The sequence below is a fragment of the Corythoichthys intestinalis genome, unplaced genomic scaffold (genome assembly GCF_030265065.1).
Source record: "Corythoichthys intestinalis isolate RoL2023-P3 unplaced genomic scaffold, ASM3026506v1 HiC_scaffold_25, whole genome shotgun sequence".
NCBI lineage: Eukaryota > Metazoa > Chordata > Actinopteri > Syngnathiformes > Syngnathidae > Corythoichthys > Corythoichthys intestinalis.
The window spans coordinates 4719487-4733873 of NW_026651594.1; the positions used below are offsets into that span (position 1 = coordinate 4719487).

Consider the following 14387-nt stretch of genomic DNA (forward strand, 5'->3'; position numbering starts at 1 on the left):
AAAGCGGCATAAAGCCAAAAAAACGGACCCGAATAGCCAGAGCCTGGAATTATTTCAGGGAAAATATGGAGGGTGCCACTTCGTGTACTCTTTGCTAAGCTGAGCTCGCATACCACGGTAGCACGTCTGCTATGAACGAACACTTGAAGCGCCGTCAGTGAAGTGTAATTTTCGAAGACAACAAGAAACAACAAGCTAGCGGATTGTAAGTCTATACAACTTTCTAACGACTTTTTTTAATGGAAGTTGCCTTTATGTGCGTCGTATCAACGTGCATTTTTATTTCATAAAATAATTGATATATATATATAATTATATTTTTTTTTTTTTCCAAATTATTATTAAATTTATTAGGATCATGGAAGCTCCCACTTGGGGAAAATATATACATATATCCTGTATATACATAATAAAAATATGTATGGAAACAGCACTGGCCTGCTTACCGTAATCCATGACTGCACTAATGTTAGTTACTCAATATTATAAAGTATTACATATAGTAGTATACTATAACAATTAATACTACATATTTAATTTTTGTTACGGTGGGTATGTGTGCCTTTCATTCAAAATAATTGTAATATTTCAGTGTGCCCTCTACTTCATCTATTTTCAGGTTCAAACAAACAAAAGTTGAACAGTTTTTCCCATCCCCCAAAAATGCGGAATGGACACCAGAAAAAGCATCTAAACTCACACAAATTATTCTGAAAATGGTTGTCCGGGACATTGCAATTCATTTTAACATTTAAAACAATATAGACAATGACAGACCACAAAAAGAGTCGGAATTGTTTTGACTCCTGTTAAAGAGGTGAAGTCACAGTGTTTCCGTTTACATTTTTTTGCACTAGTTGATGCCAGCAGCATTTGACCTCATTGTTTGTGATTAATTATTGGTATTTATGTTATTTATTTATACGTTAATAAAGAATTTAGGTGTTCCAAAATGTTTTTTGTGAATTAATAAGCTTGAACAAAACTTTAATTATTAAAGTAGTAAAAAAAAATTTTTTTTTAATTATTAGATTAGTCGACTAATCGTAAAAATAGTCGGCTGACTAATCGGGAGGAAATTAGTTGTTTGGGACAGCCCTAGTATTAATGTTAATTACACAGAATGAAGCAAGCACATACAGAAAAATAGCTGTGGCCATCAAACGGTCATATTATATTTGCCTGGTACACCAGACTCACCGCTGTTCCAGCTATTGAGTCTGGCCACCATTCAGCGGATACAATTTCCAGGGCGGAGCAAGCCACAGGAAACAGACAGCAGAGTGGACCAATCAGCGACGGGCAGACGTGACGTTAGTAAAACGACGAGGGCAGGACGAGGGACTTGCGCGTGAAAGGAAACATACAAGGAGAGCGGAGTTTATTCGACATGGCTAGCGCGAGACAGACTGTTGTCAATGACTCGTGTCGATGTGTTTTTGCTAATTTAAAACTGATTTTACCGTGGATTGGAACATATTCCCGGCTCTCCTGTTCACCGTCTTTGTTGTTGTGAAGACGACTTCCGACGCGCAAAAGTGACGTTGCTCGTTAAGAACACGTCACGCAAATAAACGAATCTGATTTGTCGATTGATTTTGTACCTGCTTGAGAGGCCGTGAATGTGATGGTTCCCAGACTTTTCTCTCAGTGTTTGAAAAATACAGGGAGAACAGTCTGGCCGTGCCAGGCAAATATCATATAGCCTTCACTGTTGCATTATAATGTATGCTGAATGCTTTATCGTCATAAAAGTTATCAAAGAAATCACACACACAGATACAAAATAACGCAACATAGTAATTGCTAGATGCAATCCGTGCTCAATCCACTCATTAAGTTCAGACGTTTTGACAAGGTTAGAGCCGCAATTCGACTCCATCACGTTCATTTTATAGCGTTAGCCGCTAGCGTTAGCCTGTGGCGTGGCTACCAGTAGAACGCACCCTCTCCTGAAATCGTGAGAACCAGGGAGGAAAGTGGGTGAAAGCCCGTTCGGAGGCCGCCAAGAGTCTATTTAACGTCGGGTGAAAGTTTGGCGAAGCTCCTTTAAGCCCGACTCCATCACGTTTGCTTGTAGCGATAGCCACTATCGTTAGCGGCTAGCGTTATCCTACTGGGCTTCTGTTTGAGTTCCGGATAACCACGTGACTTCATATGTAAGCACACTGACTGCTTTCTTAAAGGGGAATGAACATAGCCGAACAACACAGAGTCGAAGTGGGATGAAAAGACTATTTTCTAGTTTTATTAAATTACCGAATTTACCGACGTGGTCAAAATTACGTCGCTCATTGTGAAGAATTTCGGTAACGGTAAATTTTCAGTATACCGCCCGGCTGTAGTGTCGGTAAAGATGCACCGATACCAGTATCGGCAGGGGGGGCCGATCCGGCCCAAAATGGTGGTATCTGTATCAGCGAGTACCAACAAAGAGGGCGCCGATACCATTAACCGATCCAGTAACACTGGACGCAGCCTTTTTTCTCCTCAATCCACTCTGTGTTGTGTGATCAAACGTGATTACTTTGCATGCTTTGCAAGGGATCACACAGACCGGCCAAACTGCTCAACTGGAGCAAACCGATGGCAAAGGTACTTTACTTTTCTTGTCTTTTACTGAAACAAATACCGCAGTAATTTGAGACGTGTTTCAAAAGTGCTATGAAGTAAGCTAACTGTAGCGGACCCGCTCAGAATAAGGGTGAGAGTTGACTGATGATTTGGTGTCTTTTATTATCAAACATTGCAAAATGTTTCTTTTAACCATAAGAAAATTAAGCCGATCACCTTAGAAAATAAAAGGATCACTAGAATCACCATAAGAGCTTTGCCTCTTTTCGAGGGGCAGCTAGAAGAGATCAAAACACATTTGCCGTAACTCCTTTTCGCCCGCCTTCAAGCTACAAACATACAGGAGGAAATACACCTAAATAATAGCGTAGCCGGAAGTAATGGCGAATTACAATGATTTCAACATACAAGTTAAAGATGTGATGTTAGATAAAGTGTTTGTACATTTCTTGGTGTATTCATCGATGACAAGATCTGCTGGAACCCCTACATTAGCTATGTCCGAACCAATCTATCACCAAGTATTTAAATTCTTGTTAAGGCCTGTCATATCTTGAACACACAATAATTACAAACTCTATACAATTCATTACGTTCCTTGCGTTTAACCACTTATTTGTAAAGAGGTTAAGTACATAAAAATGTTTGTGTGGATAAATAATTTTGTAATCAAGTATTTATGTACTTTTGACAGTTTTCAGCTAATTTGTAGGTGCAGGGGGTTGGATTTTCTAAATTTACATTTCATACTACTTTATTTATTTCATTTTTTAGTTGATGCCTGATGTTTTAATGCTCATATGAATGGAAATAGAAATGATGGTATGATAAATGAAAACCCTAGTTGTAACTATGAGTTTAGCTGTACAATACCTAACTAGGTAACAAATGAAGTAGGAATGAAAAAAATTTGGAAAAAAAAGTTTTTTAAACAAACCTATGTACACAGAACAATGCAAAAACCTCCTATGTAAGGCATTTTTTCCAACTACACTGCGAATCACTGCCAGTCTGATTGTAATTTGATTCCTATGATACACCATACAATAGATATGATAGATATGATAATAATAATAGACCAGACTGCAAGAGATCAATTCGGTACTAATTAAACTATAATTCCCCACTGCAGAATACACACAGTACATTGTTGTGGAAGAAAAAATTCACACTGTAAAAAAATTAAAACAACTACTCAGAGCTTCCGTGTGCCTCCACAAACTCAAACGCAAGCTGATGCAACTTTAATCGAAGCTCTTGCTGCTTCATCTTTGGAAGTGTGTCGATAAGCTCTTGAATTGCCAGAAGACAGTGGTTTATTTTGTGGGTTGGTGCATTGTTTCCGTGGAATTTGATGGCTTGGAGAATATCATTCTCCTGGTCTCCCACGGAGTCTCCCGCCTTTCGCTTTTTACCTGTATTAAAAAAAGAGGTTGATCATGCCATTACAACACAATCATAGCATGTGCAACACAAACATCGGTTACATTGATTAATAAACTTTATACATACCACGCGGCCTTTGTGGTGTGACTGCCGGGGTGAAAGAGGAGGGGTCCTCAGCTAACTGTGGAAGGGGAGTAGCACAGAGCTCAACGGCTGGCGTTTCTGCGATTTGACCCATGGCTGGTGTGCAGTCTGTCAGTGTGCTTCCCAAGGCAGGTGTTCCAGGAGGTCAGTCCATTGAGGGTGTAGTCGCTGGACAGATAGGCTTTATGCAAGGAGTGGAGGGGAGTCCCCCATTAAACTCTGATGTTCATCTTGGCTCATGTCCAAAAAAAAAAAAAAAAAATTTCAATAATTATAGGTAAATTTAATAAATAAAAAATAAAAAAAACATAGTAACAATGCTGCAATAGTCACAGTGCCATATTGCGTCATGGCATTCCTATGAGCAGATATGACGAGTTTTTTGTTGCTTAAAATTGCTTCCATACCACACAGAAACCTTACATGCACATGAAATCGACACTTTATGCACATTAGGGTGTGTCAAGAAATAAAAAGTTGAGAAATGAGAGGGGGCCCTATGTTTTCAAGTTGTCTTATGATATACTTGATCATAATCAAAAGCAAAAAAATAGTTTTGACTTTATTTACCTACCCCCTTTTTTGATTGAAAAAACAGCATTTTTTGGGCGTTTTTGCATTTTTTGACCATTTCCGCCTAAACCCTGTTTTTTCAGGTATGTAATTTTTTATGCCATATTTATCATTTCCATTTAAAACCAGATATTTACTACAGTTGAAAATGGTCCGTTTAAAAATAAAAAAATGGTCCTTTTAAAAATTAAACTTATTTAGTTTCCAATAACTTTTACTCTTCTAACATGCCAAGACATGCTGCCGGCCATCACAGATCATTAAGAGAACACTTTGTACCCGGATATATTTGAATTGAACTGTTGAACCTTTTTATTGATAACTCCTATTGAGATGGGTCCCAAGACCAGGCATGAGGCTGGTACTAGTCTGGCTGATGTGACAGGTCCAGGAGAACCGATGATACAAACTGAGCTCCCTACCCTCCGGGGTGTCCTGAGGCATGGCATCTACCTGCAGGAAAAGAGGCTGTTGGAGGATGGGGTGGATAGGAGGAACTACAGCATCAACCAGCTGGTCAAGGATGTCAGGGTGGAGTTGGTGGGCTGTTGGCAGAGGGCAAATGCTCAATTCAGTCCCCCGGTTACCATAACAGACAAGTCCATAGAACGGAAAATCCAGGTGGCCTGGACTGCTCTGGAAAACTTCGCCTGGAACAGAGGGGGCATGAATTGGTCACCAGGATTGCCTCAGAGTGAGCAAACCATGCAGAGGACCGGACAGTCGGCTTGACGGTCAACTGCACCACCTTGGGCTGGGTGCGGAGGCAGGACAGCTCAAACAGGACATTCCTTGGACCATCCACCCAGCTGTTGTTGACCTTTACTTGGAATCAGCAGGGGAAGTACACATTAATTATGAAGGAGACAATCTCCTTCAGTCTAGCTAGGAGCTTGCCCTTAAGTCCATGACTGCGGCACCACCAGTCACAGAACAGGTTAGCTGTGGTGAGCCACCGGTGGTGTCCGGTCTTGCCAACTGTCAGTGCAGCAAGATCATTGTCCATCTTGCCACTTCTGATAGCTTTGGTGATCCTGTATCCATAGTGCTGGTCTGAGGAGAGGTCTTTCACTATTTCGTCAGGAAGATCAGGGAGACTTGTCTTCCCTGGAATTGCCGGGAAGCTAAGGGTTCTCTCCAGAGATCTGACAGTCGGTAGCAACTTCAGTCATGGACTTAAGGGCAAGCTCCTGGCTAGACTGAAGGACATTGTCTCCTTCATAATTAATGTGTACTTCCCCTGCTGGTTCCAAGTAAAGGTCAACAACAGCTGGGTGGATGGTCCAAGGAATGCCCTGTTTGAGCTGTCCTGCCTCCGCACCCAGCCCAATGTGGTGCAGTTGACCGTCATGCCCACTGTCCGGTCCTCTGCATGGTTTGCTCACTCTGAGGCAATCCTGGTGACCAATTCATGCCCCCTCTGTTACAGGCAAAGTTTTCCAGAGCAGTCCAGGCCACCTGGATTTTCCGTTCTATGGACTGTCTGTTATGGTGACCGGGGTACTGAATTGAGCATTTGCCCTCTGCCAACAGCCCACCAACTCCACCCTGACATCCTTGACCAGCTGGTTGATGCTGTAGTTCCTCCTATCCACCCCCCTATCCACCCCATCCTCCAACAGCCTCTTTTCCTGCAGGTAGATGCCATGCCTCAGGACACCCCGGAGGGTAGAGAGCTCGGTTTGTATCATCGCTTCTCCTGGACCTGTCACATCAGCCAGACTAGTACCAGCCTCATGCCTGGTCTTGGGACCCATCTCAATAGGAGTTATCAATAAAAAGGTTCAACAGTTCAATTCAAATATGTTCGGGTACAAAGTGTTCTCTTAATGATCTGTGATGGCCGGCAGCATGTCTTGGCATGTTAGAAGAGTAAAAGTTTTATTGGAAACTAAATAAGTTTAATTTTTAAAAGGACCATTTTTTTATTTTTAAAGGGACCATTTTCAACTGTAATAAATATCTGGTTTTAAATGGAGATGAGAAATATTGCATAAAAAATTACATATCTGAAAAAACAGGGTTTAGGCGGAAATGGTCAAAAAATGCAAAAACGCCCAAAAAATGCTGTTTTTTTTCAATCAAAAAAGGGGGTAGGTAAATAAAGTCAAAACTATTTTTTTGCTGTTGATTATGATCAAGTATATCATAAGACAACTTGAAAACATAGGGCCCCCTCTCATTTCTCAACTTTTTATTTCTAGACACACCCTAATGCACATGCAAAAGAACCGAAATTGGTAGTGGTCTTTTTCGATGCTGCAAATTTATCAAGGGACGCCATCAATGTCGTGAATTTCCACGTCGGCCGGCGCCGAACTAGCCGCTGCTCCGCTAGATAATTGTAAACAAATGAGGCATAGCAGTTTTCCCGTTTTGTCCGAGTTGTAGTAAGTTGTTGGCTTAAAGTACTGTAGCCCGTAATTTAGCGTTTTTTGCGTTAGCTCCAGCGTTAAGTACTTACCAAAAACATTGAGCAGATCGTTTATATCCCTCCAGGCAGCGTCCTTCTTGTTCCGGTTTTTCTATGTTGGCAACGTCGTATTGTAGGACGCTATGGTCACTCACAGCAATCATCAAAGCGCCTTCCATTTTCTAAGTAGTTCGAAATGTTTGGATTTGTGTTCACCGGATGTGGCGGCAGGTTTCCGGCTCCAACAGCTAAAGTCACATGAATGAGAAAATGTATTCGATTGGCTGCTTCCCCCTCGACGCCGAACTCTGTCGCAGAAAGTTCAACCAAACCATCTTCTTGCGGCGCATTAAATTTGACGCGTGACAGTCGATTTGCGTCATCGCAACGCCCCGACGCGAGGCAGTTTGACGTGCCTTTTTGCGCGTTTACATTGACTTTCAGTGGGAACCCGACGTGCCACAAGCAAATGACGCGGCCGGTGTGAATGTAGCTTTACACTCCTCCAATGGCGGATGGGGTAGTTCCTGTCCTTTTGCTCGGAGTAGTCATTAGGTAGGTCAGTTCATGTGAGCTAAAAATAGAAATTTTTGAGACCTCTGACCGATTTTTGGTCACCGAGTTTTGGACACTCAGACTGAGTCATATTAAGTAACACTTCAAGTAACGTTTTGCAACAGAAAATGTATTCAAATCAACAAAGGCAAGATAATTGGGCAATTTTGGAGCAGGGGGAAGTATTTTTTTTTTTCAATCAGGGAAACAAAATCAACAACTAGATCTTAAGAGGAAGTCCCCCCACTTTGTAATTTCATAGTCAGCAGGAGTAAGGACTAACCATCTGTAGTAATCAGATGGCCCTTCTCGGCTGATGCCGAAGTCTTCATCTTTGCCGTATGCATTGAGGCTTCTTGAGGTTATGCACAGCGAAGCCATTGTCATCATCGTGCACTTGATTGTTTCCTCACGCACAACTGATACTCTGGGGCTGAAACTGTCTGCGGTCCATGTCCCGCCAGACTGACGTTCCTCCAAACCGCCCCCAACATTTGTTGCAGTCTTTGTTGTTGTGTAGCCCATATTCCAGCAACTGTGCGTTTTCTACAGATTGTATTCAAGGGTAATGTTTACAAATGCGTCCATGTGTAAAACGAGAAGCAGAAATGTCACGTCTGTATTGTTCGCCTCCGTGGTTTACAAAAAATGGCTCGTTTTGTGAAATACCGACAATGCTGTCCTGTATGATATACTCCCATTGTGATCATTCAACATGCCTTGTTTATCAGGAGAAAGCAGTGAACAGGAAGGGGTTATGGGGGATAGAAGAAAAGGAGAGAAAGAGGAACAGAATAAGCACAAACAACAAGAAATATATTGAATGCCTACACAAACTATGAATATGTTAGTGCTATCTTTAGCTATTTGTAGCTGTTGAATTTTTTAATTTATTTTTTTATCTGGATTATCGATGTGACGTCATAATTGCCATTATCGGCCACCGATATTATCATGCGTGTTTAATTGTAACCCTCAGCTGCATATTGTAAACCCTTTTGCATCAGTCTGGAAACTGTTGCACCAATACTGTTCCAAAATAAATCGTTTAAAACACTTTTATATATGCCTGCCTGCGATGGCTGTGCCGTCGACGTGAGTGAGCTTATTGGCTTAGCAACTGTAAGTGGAACGGACGTAGCTTTTGCAAAAGTTCATTTGGGGTTACCACAAGTGATTCAAATTGGAAAGGAGCCATTTAATCAGGTGGAAATACTTTTAAGTAACATTATAATCAGGGGTGCACATAATTTTTTTGCCCAGGTTCTCAGAGGAGGACCTGGAGATGTGACTTGGTCCTCATTGAGCTTGAGAGCCAACCCGCCTGATGCGATAAATTTATGACAAGCTTTACTTAGAGCCAATTAACTTTAATTAATTATATTAACAATTAATGCTTGATTAACATCAACTGGCACAACAAAATTGCCATTACTTTGAAATGTAAAGAAATAAAAAGCACCAATTCAAAATAAAGGGCATTATGCGGCTCCCACATTAACTCCAAGCCTTTTTAAAAGTGGGATGTCCTCCTCATAAGACCTTATTGAACGTGCATGTTTAGCTTTGTAAAATGCGAGCAAAAACACGTTTGTCAGTGCATGTCGCTGTTCATTACCTTTATTCCACCACTTGTCCATAGGGCGAGCGGGGTCCTGTTTGACATCGATAGTTTGCTTAATTGCCACATGCTCTCTGTTTTTTTCGTGCTTTTCAAAGTTTGGATGGCTGAAATTCTTTGACCCTACATAAAATGCGCTGCTCTTATCGGCGACATTGGGATTCTCACAGCACATTTTGCACCGCATTTCCGTGCGAGCATCATTTGCTTCTAGCCATGGTACCTCCTACTTTTCAGCAAAAGTCCTTTTTTTCGGTAGCTCCGGTGACGTCTCTGTCGTCTGTCTTTTGACGGGGGTGGGGGAACACGGAAGTAATTACTCAGTGTGGCCTGCCTCTTTGACATTTTGAGAAGTTATTTTCTCGTGTCCGCCGCAAATACGGTGGTCAGCCATCGGTACACAAAAGCGTATGGAAGTTGTTGAGGGCCAGCGCGTTTGTCTACGTCCGGTACGCATGCGCGCATGCGGACCACTTATGTGCACCCCTGATTATAATAATTCATATCAACCCTTATCTAACAATAAATCATACAAGTGCTTAAAGTTGGAAAGGAGCCATTTAATCAGGTGCAAATACTTTCCATGATTTTTTTTTTATGTTCATCCAACATGTTATTGATTTTTTTACTTTAAAGTTTGTATTCTTGTGTCTTGCAGGTTTCAGAAAATATCTTGGTTCTGAGCGGCAGGAGTCAGAGTCTCCTGGCGTTAAAGAGGAAGTTGTGCACCTGCAAATAAAAAAGGAAGAGCCAGACGACCCTGAACAGCAAAAGCGAGATAAGCATCTTCCAATCAAAAGGGAAGAAGTAGAGTTTACGCAAGAGGTAGAGACATACGTTGAAGAGGAAAACGATATCACTAGGCCAACTGGTGAGCCTTTGAAGAGTGAAGAGGGCCTGAGTGAGACCAGCAGAGGAGCGGAGCCTCCAATTGGCAGCAGCAGCTCAACAGAAGGATTGCAAGCGGACAGTTTCACCGCTCCACTATCAGATAGCGAAGACGCCATATCACACTTACCTGACAGTGATGATGGTCATAAGAACAGTGACGACAAACACAAATGCTCTCACTGTGTGAAAACCTTTATAAATAAGTATAGATGTCATAGGCATATGAGGAGCCACACTGGAGAAAAACCTTTTTGCTGCTCAGTTTGTGGCCAAAGATTCTCTCAGACGCAACACTTAAAACGACACACAAGAACCCACACTGGAGAAAAACCTTTTTGCTGCTCAGTTTGTGGCCAAAGATTCTCTGAAAAGGGAAACCTAAAACAACACACAAGAAACCACACTGGAGAAAAACCTTTTGCCTGCTCAGTTTGTGGCCAGAGATTCAGTCGCAAGAGCCACTTAAATGCACACGCAGCAACCCACACCGGTCAAAAACCTTTTTCCTGCTCAGTTTGTGGCCAAAGATTCTCTCAGACTCAACACTTAAAACGGCACACAAGAACCCATACTGGAGAAAAACCGTTTTCCTGCTCAGTTTGTGGCCAAAGATTCTCCGAAAAGGGAAACTTAAAACAACACAGAAGAACCCACACTGGAGAAAAAGCTTTTTCCTGCTCAGTTTGTGGCCAAAGATTCTCTCATAAGGGTAGCCTAATAGAACACACAAGAACCCACACTGGTGAAAAACCTTTTTCCTGCTAAGTTTGTGGTCAAGATTCACTCAAAAGACGGGCTTAAAAACACACCAAAGAACCCACACTGGTGAAAAACCTTTTTCCTGTGCATTTGGTGGCGAAAGATTAAATTCCCAGCATCACGTAATGACACACACAAGAACCCATTCTGGAGAAAACCCTTTTTCCTGCCTAGTTTGTGGCCAAAAATTCTCTTCAAAGGGAAACCTAACAAGACACAACAACCCACACTGGAGAATAACCTTTTCCTTCTCAATTTGTGGTCAAAGATTTTCTTTGAGGGAAACCTTAATACAACGCATAAGAAACCACACTGGTGAAAAACCTTTTTTTTTTTTTGTACTGAGTTGGTGGGCAATCATTTAATCAGAAGGATCAGGTTACGAGACGTGTGTGCGTGTTGGTGTGAGAAGCTGTGGCTAAGCACAGTTTTGCCTGTCATCCATTGTGGCTTCATCAGTTTGTCCATGCAAGACAATTTTCTTTGGACCTACCTCAAATCCTGTTGAGGATTTGCAGTTGTTGTGCTATACGTGTGCTTTGTCGGTTCCTTATGTGAAGTATGTTCAAACTATTGTCAAAAGAACTGGCTCACCTGATTTACAATTAATATGAATTTAGATAAATTTAGGTCGCGTGATCCTTCGCCAGGATGATTTTGGGGGAAAAAAAAGATTTTTTTTACATAAAGAATCTGGAATGAAAGTATAATAACCTAGAACAGGGTTCATCAAAACCGCACCTCGGGCCACTTTTCGTCTCGTGTTTTCCATGTCTCCCTCCTCCAGCACACCTGAAAGTTTCAGGTTTCTTTAGGGGAGATAAACTGAAGGAAGGACAGAACTCTCCCCTGAGACTGTAAAACCAGACAGACAAACCTGTGCACTGCTTGGATTGATTACCAGAAAGCATATGACTCGATGCCGCATCCATGGATCTCGGACTGCCTGAAGCTGTACAAGGTTAACACCACACTAAGAGCCTTTGTTGCAAACTTAATGAGGCTGTGACAGACCACCCTTGAGGCCAACTTTCAGCCAATTGCGCAAGTCTCTTTCAAATGTGACATATAACAAGGAGATGCTCAATCCCCACTGCTGTTCTACATGGGCCTGAAGCCCCTCAGCCAATTCATCAACAAGACTGACTATGGATACTGACTTAGGTATGGGGCCACCGTCAGTCACCTGCTCTACATGGATGAAATTAAGCTGTCCGCTAAGAGCGAACGAGACATTGACTCACTGATCCGCACCACCTGGATCTATCTACAGCGGCGACATCGGAATGTCATTCGGACTGGAGAAATGTGGCCGAATGGTGACAAAGAGAGGGAACATAGTCCAGACAAAGAGGGTTGCACTCCCATAGGGGTGGAGAGCACATGTTAAGGAGGGCTACAAGTACCTTGGAATGTAACATCATGAAGAGGCCATAACGAATGCTGTAACGGTCAAGTATCTGCAACGAGTACGGCAGGTCCTAAGAAGTCAGCTCAAGGGCAAGAAAAAGACTCTGTGCCAAGTGCACATATGGACACCCATATGTTTGAACATGGTGTTCATTATGGACAAACCACGACAAGTACAGAAGTCCAATAGCAGAACACAGCTCAGGTTCCCAATCATGCCCCTCCAGGTCTCACTGTAATTCCCCACGTGAGCGTTGAATTACCCCAGCAGAACGAGGGAGTCCCCAGAGGGAGCGCTCTCCAGCACACTCGCCAAAGACTCTGAGCCCGGCCACCAGATGCCCTACCTCCAGGCAAGGGAAACCTAAGTCCATTTCATTCATCCATTCATCATGAGGGTTATTTTGAGCCATGCTTTGTCTTATCCCTCACCAGGACCTGTTTGCCATGAGCATAAAACCCCAGACAACATAGCTCCTAGGATCATTGGGAAACGCAAACAGCTCCAACCACAATACGGAGATGACTCATGGGGTGAAAAAACCCCAACTTTTGTTAAGAATTGGCAGATTCTAAAAATCAGGTGACTCTGACTCAGGTGCAAAAATATGTGATCAGGACATCCCTACGATGTAAAATTTTTTCGTCTCATTGAATCCCTATGAAATTATTTATTTTGCTTTGATAAAATTATGCATATACAGTATATGTATACATGTATATGAAGAAGATGACAATAAAAGCTGACTTTGATTTTGATAATTGCATTCTTTAACTTCTGTTTGTATCCTCATTAAAAGTTTGCAATCTTTTATTATTGTCTGGGGGGGAAAAATCAATTCATTGATCAAAGGGAAACATATGTATAAATATACATTCATATTTATGTGTATGTATTTTGACTTCCATTATTTGTTCAATTACTTGCTCTCGACAATAAATTTTAATATGTATTTAATGTTATTCCAACATTATTACAGTGTTCACATGAAAATGTCTGCCAGTAAAATTAACACTTGCTGTAGCCTACCAGATCTGACAGGTTGTGATTATGATTGTGTTGTCTATGTTGCACCATCAACAGTTTTATTCTTTACTAGGCTCACAGTTGGCAAGTGTCTCATTGCCCTTTGAACTTCCATCATTTTCCAAACTAAGGGCTGATAGATGTATCGGTTCAGTGCACACAAACTAGAGATTCTGATCAAATGTGACAAAAAAAATACTCATACATCAGACATTTTCATGTAATTGCCATACAATGACTCGTTGCTGAAGCGTGATACTCTAACAGCTTGCAAAGTCGAGCTAGCAAGTCATAACTCCGGTCATCTGCCATTACTCAGAAAATACACACAATTTATATTATCTGTATCTCGCATATCTCGTTTTAAATCATACTTGAAAATTGGCTAAATGACAGTCATATTAGCCACATCAGAGTTTTTTTTTTTTTCAATGCCTCATCAGATTTGTAGGAGAGTACTATAGTTCAACCCCATACTTGAACCCGTTCTTCTTTGTCCACATCTGGAATTTCAGCTACGTTGAGTGCTTCCAGCAGCATCTTCACTCAAATGATGAGCTGAACTGCCATTTTAGAGCCTCACACTGCGTGAGCCTTGAACGGAATGTCATTTCTGATTTGAAGGTGCAGTCAAATTTAACAAAGTAATATTAAAAATAACATTTGCGTTAGATGCACTGTTTTTGTTGTATATTGTGGTTTGTTATGAGTTGTTTTTTTGTTTTTTGAAACATTGACTCGTGACTGGTAGATTTGCTTTAGCTTTACACCAATCTTTAGAGAAAATGTTCTCACGAAGCTATTTGAATTGGCTCTGGAAAATATGGTAACACTACAATAAGGGTCCCTTTATTAACATTAGTTAATTCATTTTTAGACAATAACACATTTAAGGAACATTATAGACACATTTCCGAGGTACTTCTGCTTTACTTCTGTTATGTACTCCCTTAATCTAAGTACATGTAAGGCCAAGACTTGATTGGAACAACACTTCTTTATTCAGTGTTCTTCTCATCATATGTGCACACAAC

At 41.5% G+C, this 14387-nt stretch overlaps 1 protein-coding gene across 8 annotated transcripts in view; it reads left to right on the forward strand.

The window, feature by feature from the left end:
* LOC130911305 (zinc finger protein 79-like) overlaps positions 1–13703 on the forward strand; it is a 76411-nt gene extending 62708 nt beyond the window's left edge. For 5 of the 8 annotated variants that reach the window (XM_057829178.1, XM_057829180.1, XM_057829176.1 and 2 more), the window contains one exon: positions 9925–13697. In XM_057829178.1, coding sequence (XP_057685161.1) covers positions 9925–10922 — 998 coding nt within the window. In that variant the 3' untranslated portion in view covers positions 10923–13697. Of the gene's footprint in view, positions 1–9924 lie in introns of all 8 variants that reach the window. The other 3 variants (XM_057829181.1, XM_057829174.1, XM_057829177.1) reach the window with 3 other exon arrangements.
* The last annotated feature ends 684 nt before the right edge of the window (positions 13704–14387 follow it).